The following is an 18,584-nucleotide window of genomic DNA, read 5'->3' as shown; positions in this document are numbered from 1 at the left end:
ATTCACCGTTCACGTATTCTAGTTGGACGCGCACTCTAGTTCGGTTACTAATCGTTTGTGATAGTATAAAGTGTTGTACGTGGTAGATATTGATATAGCGTACTGCGTACTCTACAATCTAGATCTATAAAACGGGGTACGGATCAAACAGGATTATAGTTATACAGGATTACGCATAATATATTACCAGATCTCAATTCCGTTTATGTTACTGAGTTTTATATTAACAGGAAGCGATGTAGGTAACCCCCCAACCCCCTCGGCAGATTACGTAATATGTGAACTACCCCTTATTCCATAATAATTTGGAACATAATCGAGAATCTCGAAAAAGCTTCGATTAACAAAGTTGACGATTATCGTTGGTACAATAAATTAAAACCATGATTTTATACAAATATGTTATCTCTAATAATCAGCATTTCAACAATCAACATATCAACTTTCAAATCTACAGATAGGAGAAAACAAAGGGTCTGCACCGCGAGTAGAGGATCACTAATGAACTCGGATAATCCAATCTAAGGAAGTAGAATTCATGATCTCATCATGTCAGACACACAAATAAACATTCTATAGAAGTCTTGTCCAGCGATGATTAGATCGGAGTAGATGATAAATTTAGCATATGGCTGATGACATGATATTATAGTTTAAGTGTATTTCTGTACACTTTGGATTTGGATGTTTTTTGAAATTTGTTGTATTGTCATTTTGGATGATATTTGGTAAATAAACGATGAGCTGCTTTAGTATTTTGAGTTTATCATAAGTAATTTCATTATGTATAGTTCCATAAATAGTTCTCTGACTGTGTCGTTCAATAATTAGTGAAACTTCTATTTGTATCATACACAGCAGATATAAATCAAATTTGACGCATTAGATATAGAGCTTGATCAAGGATAATGTAATTTATAACATAAATACTTGTACCTCTATCGGCAAAATGATCCCAAATATTAAAAATATCAGTTTAACTTTAGCTGAATAGTTCATCCAAAAAATACTATGGCTTATATATTACAGATTTGAATTGCCGAAAAATTAATGGTAGAATTGTAAAACAGCTAAAAACTATGACAAGTTGAGGTCGTAAAATTGACTAGAGTTTAGGCAATGAAACGTTACCAATGCTCATAACCGCTCATAACCATGCAATGTAAAAATGTATACCTTATCGGATTTTATTTTAACAGAATTTAATTGAACGCTGGAGGCCCTAGCGTACATTAAATTTCCGGTCAAATAACGTCCGATAAGGTTACAACTTTTCAGTTTTATTGTTTGAAGGGCATGAGGTTTTTAAAACTTAACGATGGTGAAAAAGTGGCTCTAGAGCCGGCACTAAACCGTACTAGCTTAAAAACCGTACTCGCTATAAGTATAAATTCCTACTGGATATAAATTCCTACTGGTTCGTTCGGGAGTTCGTTTCTCAAACTATTGTTCCAATAAGGCTGTTGAATATGCTCAAAATTCACAAAATTTAAAGTTTTCGGTGTTTGATCGTAGCCGTGGACGATTTGTTTACCGCATAGTAACCTAATATTCTAATAGTCTTATTTACATTGAAAATTGTAATTTCATTTTCAATGGAAATTAGACTAGTTCGATTCTATTTAAAGGGTCGTCCCTCGGTCGACACCTTTTCCAGCAATATGTAAACAAGTATATTTAATCCAAAGTATCCAAGATAAAAGTTTCATTCTGAAAATTAGCCCATCATAATTATCATCTCGTGAGCTTTTGTTTCCAAAATAAAGGACAAAATTTGCGTCGTCTGCAGTTTGCAATTCAATCACTATAACTGCACTGGGTCAGTAATGAAAATTGGTCGATGTACAGTGCAAGCATTTATTCTATTGTTTATTGCGAATATGAACAATCGTTACATAACAGATATAATATCTGTTTGGTCACAATCTCAATCTGAGGTCTGTGACAGATACGTGATGATCAGATATTGTAGTCAACAGTGGAACGATTTAGAATCGGCGGTTAAGATCTCTGATAATAACATAATCAGATAATCGTAAGCTGTTGAATCTAATTAATATCCTCGCAATACATCACAAAAACACAATTAATCAGTCTTAGAAGTTAGAGAATCTCAGATTTATTCAGAGTATCTTAGACAATCTCAATCTTGCGTCTTCCTGTAATCCTCATTACAAGCAGGTATGGGTACAGCTTGTCTCCTGTTATCCTCATTACAAGCAGGTACAGCTTGTCTCCTGTACTCCTCATTACAAGCAGGTATGGGTACAGCTTGTCTCCTGTACTCCTCATTACAAGCAGGTATGGGTACAGCTTGTCTCCTGTACTCCTCATTACAAGCAGGTATGGGTACAGCTTGTCTCCTGTACTCCTCATTACAAGCAGGTATGGGTACAGCTTGTCTCCGGAGTAGAGGTTTAGGAGCTAGATTCCCCCGACTATAACCACGTGACCGGTCCATGTTGAGAGGGTTTGTTGCCAGGGAACGTCTCTGTTTAGCGAGGTGTTGGTGCCGTGCTACGAACTCAACCCACGTGGTACGGTACTGTCTATTCAGCAGACTGGGGATATAGAGTGGGTGAATTTCAAGCACAAGGGTTTTCTTATAGAGAAAGTATCTTATTGATGTTTCTCACCGAACGGCAATAAGACAGCACACAAATAAAAGATATGTTCTTGTTGATCTGGATTACAAAATTAACCGATAATTTAATTTGATCATTCCCATTCTACGGATATTATGACATTGATAAAGAGACGTTAATCTCACCTATATATTACTGGATTTAGACTCGCATTACTCTGGAGCACCCAATGAAGAACTATGGGGACTTGGATAGGAATCCTTAGGGTCATCTTAGACCAGAACATGAGGGCCACAATAAAAGTGGGCAATGTGGAGATTGAAAACATGATTATTATAATCAGCAGAATCACTGAGGCCCGCACCTGAAAAGAATTACTAGGTATCTGATTTCGATTAAACTGCGGCTGTTAATGTATTTATGTATACTCTCAATGAATTTAAATATTACCTACAAAATCGCAATAATTATAAAGAAATGCGGCAAATTTAAGCGTTTTTAAGCCGCATGTGTACTTTATGAATTTGATATGAAAGGAAGTGCTACCATGATAATTGGCTAATTAGGCAAAACATAAAGAAAATATACACCCTAGCTCTACTTTATATAATTAAGTTGTTTGTCTTAACAAACTTGATCACATAACGTAATTATATAATCATGATTATTTGATTATGTAATAACAACACATACCTGTCTCATCGTCTGTTTGCGAGTGTTGTTTTGGACAGTACACATCCTCAGGAATATCATACTGTAACTAAAGGACATAAGCACGAACGGACCGGGGAATGCGATGATGCAGAAGAAGAGGAAGTAGTACCTGAGAACATGTTCATAAATTATCCTTATTGAAACACAAGGAAATATTGTGTTCTTTTGTTAGAATCTTAGAGAAAACATCAACAATTTTGTTAGAGTCTTGGAGAAAATCAAAATTTTGTTAGAATCTTGGAGCTGAAACATCAATATTAATATTGATATTGTCAGGCAATCGTTCAGGTTTGTTTCATCCCCACTATCTATGACCTTCTTAATCTTACTCAATTTTAAGATTTCTTCTCGATAAATGATAGTTTATTTGGGTTCGGCACAAATAAACAAAGTTCTGGCAGTCATTCAACTAGAGAACTAGGTGACTTCAATTAATCAGCCCCACGGAGTGCGTTCATTTATTTTACTTATTCGTCTGATTGGCTGGTAAAATTTACGATGATTGAAAATATCTCGACTGCAAAATCTCGATCAATTCTGAACGCTAGCCTAGTAATGAATTAATAAAAGGATATAATCCTCTTGCTAGGTATGTAGTTTGCAATAACGATCAAGCAAATAGGCGAGCAGTTATTAATTGCCGATAAAAACTCTTTTGAGAAAGTAAGGTTAATGTAAGGTTAAAGTTATACAATTCAAGTTTTACAAACACTCTCACTGGACCGAGCTCTGCCTGTCATTCCGCCATATCTCCAATATAATTAATAGTCTAATAGTGTTTATAATGAACACTAAGCCCGGGGTCCCCCAGGTAATTCATTTGTTAACAGGTGATACTCGTAAGATATTTATTCCGCGTCTTGGTAGTAGGTAATTAACCTAGTAGGTAATTAACCTAGTAGGTAATTAACCTAGTAGGTAATTAACCTAGTAGGTAATTAACCTAGTAGGTAATTAACCTAGTAGGTAATTAACCTAGTAGGTAATTAACCTAGTAGGTAATTAACCTAGTAGGTAATTAACCTAGTAGGTAATTAACCTAGTAGGTAATTAACCTAGTAGGTAATTAACCTAGTAGGTAATTAACCTAGTAGGTAATTAACCTAGTAGGTAATTAACCTAGTAGGTAATTAACCTAGTAGGTAATTAACCTGCAACTCACTTGTGGAAGCCTGGAAGACCGTGGATACCGCAGGAGAAAGTGACAGGAGAGTAAACGTATTCGTCCCACCCTAACATGGGCATTCCAGCTACAAGCAAGCTGCTCGTCCATATCATTAGGGTTATCCTTACTGAAACACAAGGAAATATCGTGCAAGTTATTATTATATAGCCAAATAGCAGGTTTGTTACGGTTAGTTCTAGCTATCCTCATATCTGAGGGTTGTAAATTATTAAAATAATCCAAATAAATCTATGGCTTTTGTGAAAGTTCTGTGGTGAAACGCTGGGAATAATTTGAAACAAAGAAGTGCTTATCGAAGAGGTGATCTCTGTAATACTAATACTGTTTGAAATATGAAACATGCACACGGAAATATGTTTTTACTTATTACTGTAGTAGTTGTACAGCAATACTAACTCAACTAAGGTAATGGAACGTAGTATTGCTGTACAACTACTACAGAAGTAATCCCGGTAACACTCGACCTCTGCCTGATCCAGAGGATTTCACCATTTTATTAATTACCTAATTACCTAATTACTTAAGTCTTAATTACTTACAAACTGTATTGTAAGAGCAAGTTCTGGACTGGTTTGGTCGGGTAATGTGGACGAATCGGACCACACTGCTGGCTGCTAGGGTCCATACTGACACCAATATTACCACATTGTCAATAAATCCACTTATCTGAAACGCAATCAGTTGAAAACGCTTTGAATCTTAGTTAATGAAGCAGCTACAATGTAGCTATATCAATCAGATGACGTAAACTGATAACGATATCCGTTTGAAGAAGTTAATATTAATAAATTGTAAGTTATAGTAAGGGTTGGGGTGAGTATTACTTTTTGGACCGATTTAAAAGTTTTAAAAGATTTTAAAAAGTTGAGTAATGAGTGTAGTATACCGGAATGGTTGGAGTAACAGAACAGTGTTCTCATTCCAAAATAGCATTCAGGCCAACGTATAATACAGTTTAATGATACCATAAGTATAATGATGAAAAATGGTTATTCATCAATGACATGTAATAGAGTACGAAAAATTGTATGCGATTATTATGGTGTTCAATCCGTTTCAATTCATCGGATCTAAATAAGCCCAGCTCATACCCGACAAAAGTTGACGCTGACTGCCCGACTACCCTTTATGATGGAGGCTAAAGTAATGGGGAAGGTCCAGAGGTTAACAATGAGATCAGCTGTTGCTAAGTTAGCTAAGAGAACGTTTGAAGGAGTTCGCCACTTTTTTATTCCTGGATAAGATTAGTATGATTAAACAAACTTTTTATTGATATGATTAAACAAACTTTTTATATTTTTGAATATTATTTGATAAAATTGGATGATTTGATCCATGCAAAACAACATGGAAAGTAAAAGAAATACAAATAAACACAACAAAAATCACTTACCAACAACAGCAAGAATAACACCAAGATTACCCACTGCTCCCACTACAATGAACACTATCAGGGTTATTTTCATCAGCAGCAGTTCAAGAGGTGTGTACTGAAACCCGTTCATTCTTCTTAAATTATGGAAACCTACATGAACGATATATTTTTTCCTTTTCACCCTTTTGAAAAAAGGCAATAGTGAAAGGTTACGAATGGACGTTTTTGCAGAAAAACGTGGATTTTGGAGATTGCAGTAGGTGAGTCTGAATATGTCGTCAGTCCTTCCTTACTTCCGTTAGTAACCATGCAACGAAAAAGTTGCGCGCGCGAGGATTGCTTGCGGAGATGTGATGTATAGATAGCCTGTGATCTATGAATGCGCGGCGCAACTGTGTTTTAATGTATACGATGTAATGTATAATATTAGGTTATAAGCCCAATTTGTACGTGGCACGCGTAGTGTATTGATGTGTACACGAGTATAGTTACCTTTGCTTACAATTTAAGTTCTTTGCTTTACAAGTTAAGTTCTTTGGCAATTGAACTGAATTTCAAGTGTTTCCTCAATTCCTGTACTTAATGCATAATTTATCAATATTATTATCATGAAGACTGAAGTGAGCTGATTGGAGCTTATACTTAAATTTATAGTAAATGTGAAATGGAAATCTAGCGTCCGCCAAAACGAAACAACGGGCGCAATTCTTGTTTCTTGATTTAGGGTCTCCTCGCTTCATTGCAGAAACCTGTAATTTCGTGTTTTGATTTGGTTTTGGTTGACACTTGACATATCAGTTCAAGGCAGGGGAACATAAATGAGAAAGAGCTAATCAAGTAAGGGGTGTAGAGCTTGAACAAAAACCAGCATATATCCACAACTATTAATCACACGAACAAATAAATCCGGGAGTTTGTCAATAGTACTTAGTAGCATTAGCCGGATACCGGTACGGAATGGATATTCTATGACCGTCGGACACCGTTACATATTTCGCAACACAGATTGAAATCAATTGACATCTTGAAGTTTGTTAATATGAAATTGCAAACGTTATAAACCAAATGCCTCTCTGACTCTTCCATATGAATATTTCGTCGCGAATGACAAAGTAACCTTACAATATGAATAAACGTGTGACTATGCGTGCGTGCGCCGTGCAGTTGCGGACAGTTGCCCTTCAATTTAATCAGCAGGATTAGCAGAATATTCAATAACTAGTTGATGACGAATAGCATTAAGAGTGATACTGATATCGCCAATTGGTATGTAATTGTATTCTGCACCGGCAAAGCAACTCGTTATTACGGCATATTCCCCTTACGCGCATTTGTACGGAGCAATGTCTGCAATAAGTAATGAAAATGAACTGTCATTTGATGTATGTCGCAACTACAAGCAGAATGAAAGGGCCTGACAGGGCTGGTATAACTCAGGACACGTGTAACTCCACGCAGTCTTGGGTCCTAGGGTTCGCTGTACCATAGCTTTCCCAAGATAGGCCTGATAATAACACGTGTAACTCCAAGATGGCAGTTAATCAGCACGAAAGCAATCAAACCGATCACTGATTGTAAACAGTTTCGCGTGCCGAGCTGCGTGATTCGTCACGTTTGAGTGTCATGTGATTTGTCACGTGACATCTAATGTGCGATGAAATCACGCGTGTACAGGGGGGACTGTTGCTTACCCTGCTAATCAGCTCAATTGCTATGAACTGTTGCTGTTACAAGGATTATAACGGTGTGTACCACTATCAGATTTATAAGCAAGATAACTAGATTTAACTTGCAGATGTGGACACATCACGTGGACATATCATGTGGACACATCACGTGGACGTATCACGTGGACATATCACGTGGACATATCACGTGGACATATCACGTGGACATATCACGTGGACATATCATGTGGACACATCACGTGGACGTATCACGTGTTTAATGTTTATCATATGAACAGAGATCGTATCTTGGTGATGCCGGTACAATACCATCGTTGTGGGATATATCACATTAGGCTGAGAAGCATTTGCTAACAAAATGTTATCAAATCAGGATCGTGAAGGTGAACCATTTTTGGATCAAATAATGTGATACGGCCAACGAATCGAATATTCCTCATCAAGTAAGTATTTTGAATGAAGAGGATATTATAACCTGGGAGATACGATCAGAGGCTATAAAATATATTTTATGAGATTGAAGATAATATCTTTGACCCAAGCAAACAGTTACTGATACCCATATAAAGATATAAGGATTAAGGAAGTTTCACCACAGTAACATGACCATATAAGGACATCACATATTAATAGATAGTGGAGTCAGGAGCAGGGACCATGGTGATTAGTGGGAAAATAGATGACTGATGAGGGAGTTGGAGCTGAAGAAGAGTGCAGGGGAAAAGGGACCACCTAGCTGGGAGATACGAGAGGCTGTAAAATATATTTATTTAAGATAATATCTTCAAGATAATATATCAACCCATACAAACAGTTAATCTGCTTGATATATGATGGCTATTGCACTTCGAAGAAGCCACAAATTAATTATTAAAGTAATAAATCAAGTCTGCCTGGCCTGGTCGTGGGGTGAGTGTCGTCGACGTTCTGCTAAGGATCCCGTAGGATCTATGCAGCCTTCGGGTTCACCCAGCTGAATGCTCGAGAAATCGTGTGTGAGGGTTAAATGGGGAGCTGTGCAATGTAGTACATCGAAAAGCAAAAACTTTAATGGATGGTTACCGTAATGGGTGCCACATACCTAGCAAGAAATATTTACCTACTTACTTGCACTTGTGTAGGTCTGTAGAAGCATTAGAATCAGGCGTTGCCTCAGCCTGCTACAGGCTATCCAGAAACTACAAGCTTGCTTTTTTTTAAATAAAATAAAATAAAGCCAGTATTTGCCATTATGATTAATGAACATGGCCTCCATTAATACGAGTGTAAAGTTTAAAATAAGAGGTCGTTCACATATTGATATTACGTCATCACTTTTTGGACAATTTTTAACCCCTCCCCCCACCGTAATCAGTTTCACACATATTAGCTATTGTGTCAAAATTACACTATAGCGTAATCCTCTGAAAACCACACCACCCCCTCGGCTGATTACGTAATATCTGAACGACCCCTAAGTCAGACAAAACAAAATTGAACTTCTTAAACTCCCTTTTTTTAATACTTCATCAGACAATTGAATAAAATCTATAAGCGGTCGTGGTTTTTAAGTTTTTATGTGACCCGAACGTTATTAATAACGGACAGTGAAGAAACAGTAACGTGGCTAGGTTATTACTTTGCAGTAAAAAGTTCCATGCTCAAGCTGTTATACTCAACCGTACATATTTACTTTACTTACATTTCTCACACTTGCTTTACGCGTACTTCTTATTAAAGTTAAAATATGTGCGTTAAATTTTATTAAAAAATGGTCCCATGATCATATTTTGTGAGAATTTATGTTAGATTTTATTAAAAATGTTCTCATGAGAATTTAATATGTTTCAGACAATTCATCCCGATCCCATTTACGACAATACCGTGTGATTTTTGTTTTAGCAATCAGCGATCTAATCCAAGGAGAATTGATTTTTAATCGATATCAAATTTTAAAAAGACATGTGATTATGCGTACCCCGGTTTTGAATGATTTTTCAAATGAGTCCAATTTTTAAACCGGAAATATTATTTCAGTGATACTAATAAAGTAATAAGGGGTCGTTCACATTAAAATGCAGTGATGCCTACGTTTTATGATGTAGTTTCGAATGAGCTCCAAATCTTGACAAGTTTGCTCTGCCATGTCAAGATTGGAGCAGAGTATATCGCAACATACCGCTACCCTGGTCCACTATACTAATTACTCTCATAATGATCCCGAAAAGTGAGATCTCGCAATGTTTTGCAATCTGGACGCAGTGAAACTATCCGACTGCGATGAATGGGGTCTTTCACCCCATGGAAACATTAACATATAATGGGGATTTGAAAAAATGGACATGCTCTGTGACAATATGAATGGTTTCAATCGAACTAAGTGCCCTGATATTGCACGTCGCACTCAAAGCTCATGCTCAAATAGGTAGGCTCAATATTAAGTACATTGTACAAGTTCCATCAGACTCGTAGACCGTATATCAATATCATCGTAAGATGGATGACGTTCTCAACCGCTCTGCTCGTGGAGTTATTAACACTATCGATCAGACAAGACACTATTGATCAGACAAGACACTATTGATCAGACAAGACACTATCGATCAGACAAGATGGTCGAGTAAGAACTTGAAATTGTTTTGTTGAACCCAAGAAGCAACCGATCAGCACACTCCGACAATTATTCATTAACATTTTGAAAATATGAACCTCCCTACTGATCAAAATTTCAGCGTTTTGGGATACCCTGTATGTTTTTGTGCACCGAAGCGCCATGCAGATATCTCGGTTAATTAAGTGGGTATAGAAATGCTGATCTGAGATAAATATTTCTCTGATGTAGGTAAAGTATCCCTTGTACCCCTTTAACGCGGGTCTAACCAACCTTATAATTGGTCTGTTAACTGATCTCCCGGCTAATCCGTATATAGTCTAGAGATTTGGGATTGGCAGTGCTGGAGCCGATGTTCTGTGATTAATGTGGTTCTTTCAATAAACAGTAGGAGTTCATACGTTGTACTACTGCCTTTGATCAGTTGCTACAGTATGGGTACATTTCCTTCCCCGTGCTCAAAACATGGCTATGTGGCAATGTTTTGGTCACAAAATTCATGCCGTATTTTAATTTCTATGCCACTTCAAACATAAACGCGCGTGCCGGATGCACATCAATCGATGGAAGGTTATTGCGCGTTACTACGTAATCCGTCGTGTTGTATGCAAATTCACGAGGATTCACATTTAGCTGGCTATAAAATCAAGATTTAGGTTGACTTTATCATCTTAATATGTTTATCTTTTATGATCATCTTAAATATGTCAAGATTTTGTAAGGTACTTGAAGAGTTTTTTCCTTTTTTGCAGGAATATGGTGAAGCAAAGGTGTAACAGAGTACAGTTATTATATAACTTCTGAGTTCTGATTAAAGTATATTTTCTTTTTTAGCCAGTAATAACTAGATTGCTCTTATTTTTCACTCTTATACTCTGACGGCAGAATAATTTCTAATTTAGTTAACGATACATCAGTCTCCCTCAATCAGTTGGTTTGTATCTGAATTCCCTCCTTAAAATATAACACGTATAATAAGTTCCGTTTTACAAATGCTGACTATTTAATACTTATAGATCTCGCAGATAATTCTAACTCCATAAATCTGAGCCTGATTGTTTGGTTCAGGCATTATAATTACAACTAAGCAGATGATGATTGATGGTAATTTCTGCCTTTGTTCTGTAGTCAAATAACACGACAAATTAACACCAATTTACATACGCACAACTGCACTGCACTGTATTTGAACGTAACATTCGCTCTCTACTTAATGATCCTTATTTTACCTGTAAATATCAAAACAAACAAAATTCGGGTACATGATTGTCCTCTATTAGTCATCGATTTTTATCACAGAAAATTGTAAACTATTTTAACTGTAGATTTGGTAACGTAAATCTAAGTGAGAAAGCTGCATATAAGTAGTTAGTGTAGTTATTATGTACGTAATACCTCGCAAATTTCATACTACATATATTTACTGTGATGAGATCATTAATACAGTGAAACCCCGATATACCTCGGAGTTTGGGGAAAAGGAAACATCTGCGGTAAATCGGGGTTCAGGCTAAATCGGGGTTTTGTTTGTTTACATTATACATGTTAAGCCCTATTTGGGGGAAAGGAAATCGCCGCGGCATATCGGGGTTTGTGGTAAATCGGGGCACGGTAAATCGGGGTTTTACTGTAATAGGATTATTTATTATCTTTAATTCAGTGTTATATTGGATTAAGGTTTAGTTACCAGGTCAAGCCCATACCAATGTACATTTTAAGTAACCAACCAATTAAAATCGCGTATTTTGATAACTAATCTAAACACTGTTTAAACATCTGCCTGGCCCATGGTTTTAGGTATTCTGAATTAAGGAATTCTGTTTTTGTCACGTTCAAAGAATTTTACATCACAAGACTATGATTAGTACATAATATTGCAGAATTATCACTTATCTGTAATTACTGCCCCTGAATTTCATCTCACTTCCACAATACTTCAAGTTATTAGATAACAAATAACACATTATATAACGTGACACTTAAAACGTGACACTTCACACGTGACACTTCACACGTGACACTTCACACGTGTCACTTCGCTAAAATACCACACCTGTGCAATTCTAGTAATCTGTTTACATATATCTCTTTACCTGAAGTTCATAATACTAAGTTACTAGAGAAATTATAGGTTAATATTGGGGGTGGAGGGGGAGGATCTGCCACAATGTAAGCTCTTACAAAGCAGATCATAAGTAATAAAGTAAAGGTATACACAAGTATGACGTCACAAATGTGTAACGTCACAGCTGCTGTTCGATTGTAAGGGAAGGGTAATTGAACTTTAAGTGTGAGTGCAGTCTGTACATGTTTATCATCACAATGTACGCTTTTTTTAAATGAGGTGTCTGAAAGCTAATTTGTGCAAGCAAATGTAAAATACAATTGTGAATATATGGCAGCCTCCTCTGGAGAGAAGTCACGATTCCCTCTAGTCCATGTGTTATGGCAATTTAATAATATGCACCATATGTACTGTGTATAACGTGACTCCAACACTTCTCAAATTATGGAAAAGTACTTCCGTTAATGTCATGCGGTACAGTACAATTACATAGTTTACAATTACATAGTTAGAATTCCTAACAGTTAAAATTCCTTGGTACTTAAAAGTCAAAGTAAGTGTAACTACTTACACAATACACATGTACTATAACAGCTGTGTAGTACGGGTGTATGAGCTAACAGTTGTTATTAGTAATTGTAGGTTCAGACTGCTAGTACAGTCAATTATGCACAATCGTCTGCATAATGTGAGAAACATTTTCCCTGAAGCACAGGCCTTTATCAAGGTATTACAGTATTAGTGACTCAATTAATGACTCAATTAGTGACTCAATTTCATTTATAGGCCCATTTTAGTTTTGAGATCTTACAGGAAGCTTTGAAGTTGAGTGACTAAATCGCGTACTAGTACAGTTATATTTAGTGAGACTACATGAACATTAGTCACACATTAGTCACACATTAGTCACACATAAGTCACACATTAGTCACACATTAGTCTGGCGTAAGATATGTAAGTTATATAAGTTATGCACAAAATAGGTTCATTATCAGCAAATATTGTTAGAAGTCTGCAAATATTTTGTGACGGTCTCTTAAAGTCGTAAGGAATCGAAGTTCCTTCCGAGTTTCAAAATTTATACAGACATTTACGCCCTTATGTGTTACATTATGAAATTATTATTGTTTTTTATTTATTTAATAACTGAAAGTTTTGCAATCGTTTTTATCTGTAATCGTGAGTTCAGTACTTTACTTGAGTTCAGTACTTTACCCTATTAAAAGTTGAAATAATGGTTTTCACACCATACTGTAACTCTCTTGATAATATAAAGAGTTAGGATATTGGACCAATATTGTTGTTATAAAACTCCTCAAAATACGAAATCTCTGCTGTGCTGGCGCGATGTGTAAAGATATAGGACCAGTGTTATTTGTATATAACCACTCCCTTACTGGGTGGTACTAGTCGTTACCCTCACTAAACTATTGCATCACCATGGTAACAGTGTACACTAGGGTGGGGAGGCAGCTACACCTTTTGTTTGTTATAAGGAGTGTTTATAATGAAGGAGGTGTAGTATATAGTAGTAGTATATAGTATATATAGTATATAGTATATATAGTGTTTGTAGTGTTTATTAAGATGTTACTTTGAAACTAACTAATTCACGTCATGGTGAATATCAACAGTCTGAAACATTATTGTTTTTATCATCCATTTTTATAAATACTTTTGAAAACTGCCCTGTTTGTAATATGATTGAAACTACTAGAGCCTATATTAGATACAACATTATCAGACTACACAATAAAGCTAATAAATCATTGAACCAAGAGTCAAGACGTGTTTAAGACATCTACACTCTACAGGGTGGCCCGAAATTAACACAATATTCAGAATGGTTTAAAATATCCAGAACCTTCACGAAATTATCTGGAAGGTCACATTGTGAATTTCTAGAAGCTGCGATTCATTAATCATTATACGTCTTATTCTAGAACACTGACATCATTTCAATGCAGAATTTTAAATGATTTTGTACAGAACATTTTCTACATATATCTAGAAAGCGATCTTAACAGACGTCCTAACATATTTGGACACATTCTTTAAGCTTCGTTGTTGGTTGTACCAGTGCAATAATTTCGAGCAGCATGCAATAATTTCGGATAAAATGTTATAATTGATTGACTAAAACACGATAACCATTACCAGTTCAATACGTTTCAAGTACAAATAAAGTTTAATATTTATCTTCTATATTATATACGCAGAAACGTAAATATTCCTACATCAACTATGTATAGTTATGCCCCTCTGTATACAGGGGCTGATAAGGTTTCACTGAAATCGTAAATTCCTGAACCTGAGTTACCGTAAATTCCTGAACCTTGAACTAAATTCCATTCACCAACAGTTAATAGAAATAACTGACTAGAGCCAGCAATCAATACTCCATCACATACATGCTATTCTAGAATATCTCAGACACCAGTTTAAAGATATGTCCTAGCATGCAGTATGGACTATGGAAATAGTGGAGTGTGTACGAATAGTTTTAATTCCAGAGGTGCTTTATTATCTTCTTACTATTAAGCTCAAGTAAAGGTTGGGGCTACTTACTATTAAGCTCAAGTAAAGGTTAGGGCTACTTACTATTAAGCTTAAGTAAAGGTTAGGGCTACTTACTATTAAGCTCAAGTAAAGGTTGGGGCTACTTACTATTAAGCTCAAGTAAAGGTTAGGGCTACTTACTATTAAGCTCAAGTAAAGGTTGGGGCTACTTACTATTAAGCTCAAGTAAAGGTTGGGGCTACTTACTATTAAGCTCAAGTAAAGGTTGGGGCTACTTACTATTAAGCTCAAGTAAAGGTTGGGGCTACTTACTATTAAGCTCAAGTAAAGGTTGGGGCTACTTACTATTAAGCTCAAGTAAAGGTTGGGGCTACTTACTATTAAGCTCAAGTAAAGGTTGGGGCTACTTACTATTAAGCTCAAGTAAAGGTTGGGGCTACTTACTATTAAGCTCAAGTAAAGGTTGGGGCTACTTACTATTAAGCTCAAGTAAAGGTTGGGGCTACTTACTATTAAGCTCAAGTAAAGGTTGGGGCTACTTACTATTAAGCTCAAGTAAAGGTTGGGGCTACTTACTATTAAGCTCAAGTAAAGGTTGGGGCTACTTACTATTAAGCTCAAGTAAATGTTGGGGCTACTTACTATTAAGCTCAAGTAAAGGTTGGGGCTACTTACTATTAAGCTCAAGTAAAGGTTGGGGCTACTTACTATTAAGCTCAAGTAAAGGTTGGGGCTACTTACTATTAAGCTCAAGTAAAGGTTGGGGCTACTTACTATTAAGCTCAAGTAAAGGTTGGGGCTACTTACTATTAAGCTCAAGTAAAGGTTGGGGCTACTTACTATTAAGCTCAAGTAAAGGTTGGGGCTACTTACTATTAAGCTCAAGTAAAGGTTGGGGCTACTTACTATTAAGCTCAAGTAAAGGTTGGGGCTACTTACTATTAAGCTCAAGTAAAGGTTGGGGCTACTTACTATTAAGCTCAAGTAAAGGTTGGGGCTACTTACTATTAAGCTCAAGTAAAGGTTGGGGCTACTTACTATTAAGCTCAAGTAAAGGTTGGGGCTACTTACTATTAAGCTCAAGTAAAGGTTGGGGCTACTTACTATTAAGCTCAAGTAAAGGTTGGGGCTACTTACTATTAAGCTCAAGTAAAGGTTGGGGCTACTTACTATTAAGCTCAAGTAAAGGTTGGGGCTACTTACTATTAAGCTCAAGTAAAGGTTAGGGCTACTTACTATTAAGCTCAAGTAAAGGTTAGGGCTACTTACTATTAAGCTCAAGTAAATGTTGGGGCTACTTACTATTAAGCTCAAGTAAAGGTTGGGGCTACTTACTATTAAGCTCAAGTAAAGGTTGGGGCGTATGGGTGCATGGAGAAAAATTGCTCCAGAAAGGTTTCCCCATCAGTTTCAGTCTGACAACTGTTTGGGGTGTTTCCTGGGGCTATAGGCAACGCATTCCTGAAGAGTAACGTTTGTTGCGAATTTATTCCCAGCTTATCCTATTCCTGCCCTAACTCTGAGATCCTTGTCATATTCGCTATTGAACAGGATTTAAGCTTACGAGCTTAACTGATTATTTGAACTTTTGACATTATAGATTTCCCGAAATGGAAGAAAATGTCATCTGTTATTGTCTCGATCTATGACTCTCTGATTTGAATATAAAGAATTCCAAATATTTCGAATCCAATCAAGAGGCTACAAAATATGTGGCTTCTGACCATAATTCTTCTGTTAACCCCTGTCCCTTCTTGTCCCACCTTTGCAAAGAAACTTCCTGTTTCAGTGAAAGTTAACTCATACAGTCATTTTACTAAAATTTACTGACATTATAACATGGACCTGGGAGTAATATGTAGTAAATATTTGGCAATAAGCCCCTTGGAAGGAAGACCTTCATCTACAAGGGAACCCAGCTAACTGCAGCTAGGTTACACACACCTACTAACTTTTACAGGGTAGTTGAACATAGTGTTGATAGAGCGAGTTCAACTTGGTGTTGATATGTTAGTTTCGCAGTGGAGAAATCTCAAAAGTTCGAGTGTAATGTCTTAACTTTTGCCGTGGAAGTAGGGGAAGGAAGTAGAACTACCACTGTCATGATTATAAGTTATGCGCTCTACTTAGTAAGTAAGCCCAATCTAATAGCTCTTTACTCTGAGCTGAAATAACAATTCTAACCTGATGACCAGTGAGAATGTTCCCAGAATATCTGTAATTGTAAAGTATTTAGAACTTGTGACGCCGAATCGCTGTTTTAAAACAAGCTTGCTGTGTATTACCCAACACAAGGGAGGTGCTTACTTACCGTAGCTGACTGTGAATATTATGAAGAAATATAATCGACCACACACACTCACACAGTTCCTTTAAGTTAATTTACATTTAATTAGTTTAAAATTTAATTTAAATCACACTGATATTATGTGTGTCTACCTTAAATGTGACTTATCCCTGAGCCCTGAATCTAATATTCTCCTCCACTGTCGATGTTAGGGGTCGTTCACATAATATTATGTAATCACTTTTTGGACAATTTTCAACCCCCCTCCCCCCTCGGTTATCAGTTTTACACATAGCTATTGTGTCAAAATTACACTAGCGTAATCATTTGGAAAGCCCCCTCGGCTGATTACGTAATATGTGAGCAACCCCTTACAAGGTTTGAAAATAGTATTCTGTTAATACCGAGTTTGTTGTATCGTTTATAGAAAACTTTTACCGACGTCAATTTTATCAGACATTCCTTGAATTACAAACCCATTACAAACCCGGAAAGAAAAAGATGAAAGAGAATGTATAGAGTATTTTACGTAATACTAGACTTAGATAGTTAGAGTCTATAGTGATTATAGAGACAGTTTTTGTAAGCTTAAATACTAGCTTGTCACAGGGTTAGCTCTGGGCTGTGATAACCCTCCAGGAAAAGATGCCGGGGTAATCTTTAGGAAAGGTAAACCAATTATTTGTTAATTTACTGAGCATATAATTAAATAAATGTGCAATACAGTTAATAATGATAATAGTACTATGTTTACAGTACGCTACAATAAGTTGACGCGCTGTTCTAATGTGAACAACGCTGTATAGATCACGTTCAATTTTTAAATTAACTTTTTATCAAAGTAGTTAGCTCTAAAAATACTTTCTTTGTGCCAGAAATACATGCGACATTATTGCAAGATTTGGCCAACGTATGATATTTAAACAGATAATTTAAGGAATAGTATAACTGAGCTAGTGGTGTAAGTATTCGGTGTGTTTTCTCACATTTTTTTCTTAAAAACTACAATTTTTGAGGTTTAGGAATTCATAGGATATATCAGGGAGGATAAGTTAACTTTCTCAATAAATAAGGCAATAATCAGAGAAATCACCGGAAATTTGTCGGTATTTCATGTTTATCATGTGGCTAATTCCATAGTGTCACGGTGAAAGTAGCCATAGAACTGTGGAAATTTAATCAATTAACAAATCAATCCATTAGTTAAACAATTAAACAATTAAACAAATTGCACTGCACGTGGCTCTTTGTAAATGTAGTAAACATATTACTTCATATATCGTTTAAAGAATATTGCTAAGATATCCTAGTACAATAAAGCGTACAGATACACTGTGATATCCGCATATATTTCAAGTTGTATGTACAATGTTTAAAGTCACCAATAAGCACGGGTCTCATTATGCCACATGTAAATACTCAGCAAAGGGTTCCGAGGTAGGCAGTAGATGGGTAGATGAGTAGATGGGTAGATGAGTAGATGGGTAGATGGGTAGATGGGTAGATGAGTAGATGGGTAGATGAGTAGATGAGTAGATGGGTAGATGGGTAGATGGGTAGATGGGTAGATGAGT

At 36.3% G+C, this 18,584-nt stretch overlaps 1 protein-coding gene across 1 annotated transcript; it reads right to left on the bottom strand.

Annotated features, from left to right (window-relative positions):
• Nucleotides 1–2,143: 2,143 nt before the first annotated feature.
• On the bottom strand, nt 2,144–5,990 carry LOC134824794 (pinopsin-like). The gene is made up of 6 exons (XM_063836769.1): nt 5,879–5,990; nt 5,609–5,719; nt 4,462–4,591; nt 3,279–3,408; nt 2,771–2,949; nt 2,144–2,561 (listed from the first exon to the last, which is right to left on the bottom strand). The coding sequence occupies exons 1-6, from the start codon at nt 5,988–5,990 to the stop codon at nt 2,144–2,146; spliced, it is 1,080 nt and encodes a 359-aa protein (XP_063692839.1).
• Nucleotides 5,991–18,584: the final 12,594 nt, after the last annotated feature.

Source organism: Bolinopsis microptera, chromosome 13 (genome assembly GCF_026151205.1).
Source record: "Bolinopsis microptera isolate Bmic1 chromosome 13, MBARI_Bmic_1.0, whole genome shotgun sequence".
Taxonomy (NCBI): Eukaryota; Metazoa; Ctenophora; class Tentaculata; order Lobata; family Bolinopsidae; genus Bolinopsis; species Bolinopsis microptera.
This window is presented reverse-complemented; position numbering and strand designations above follow the sequence as displayed.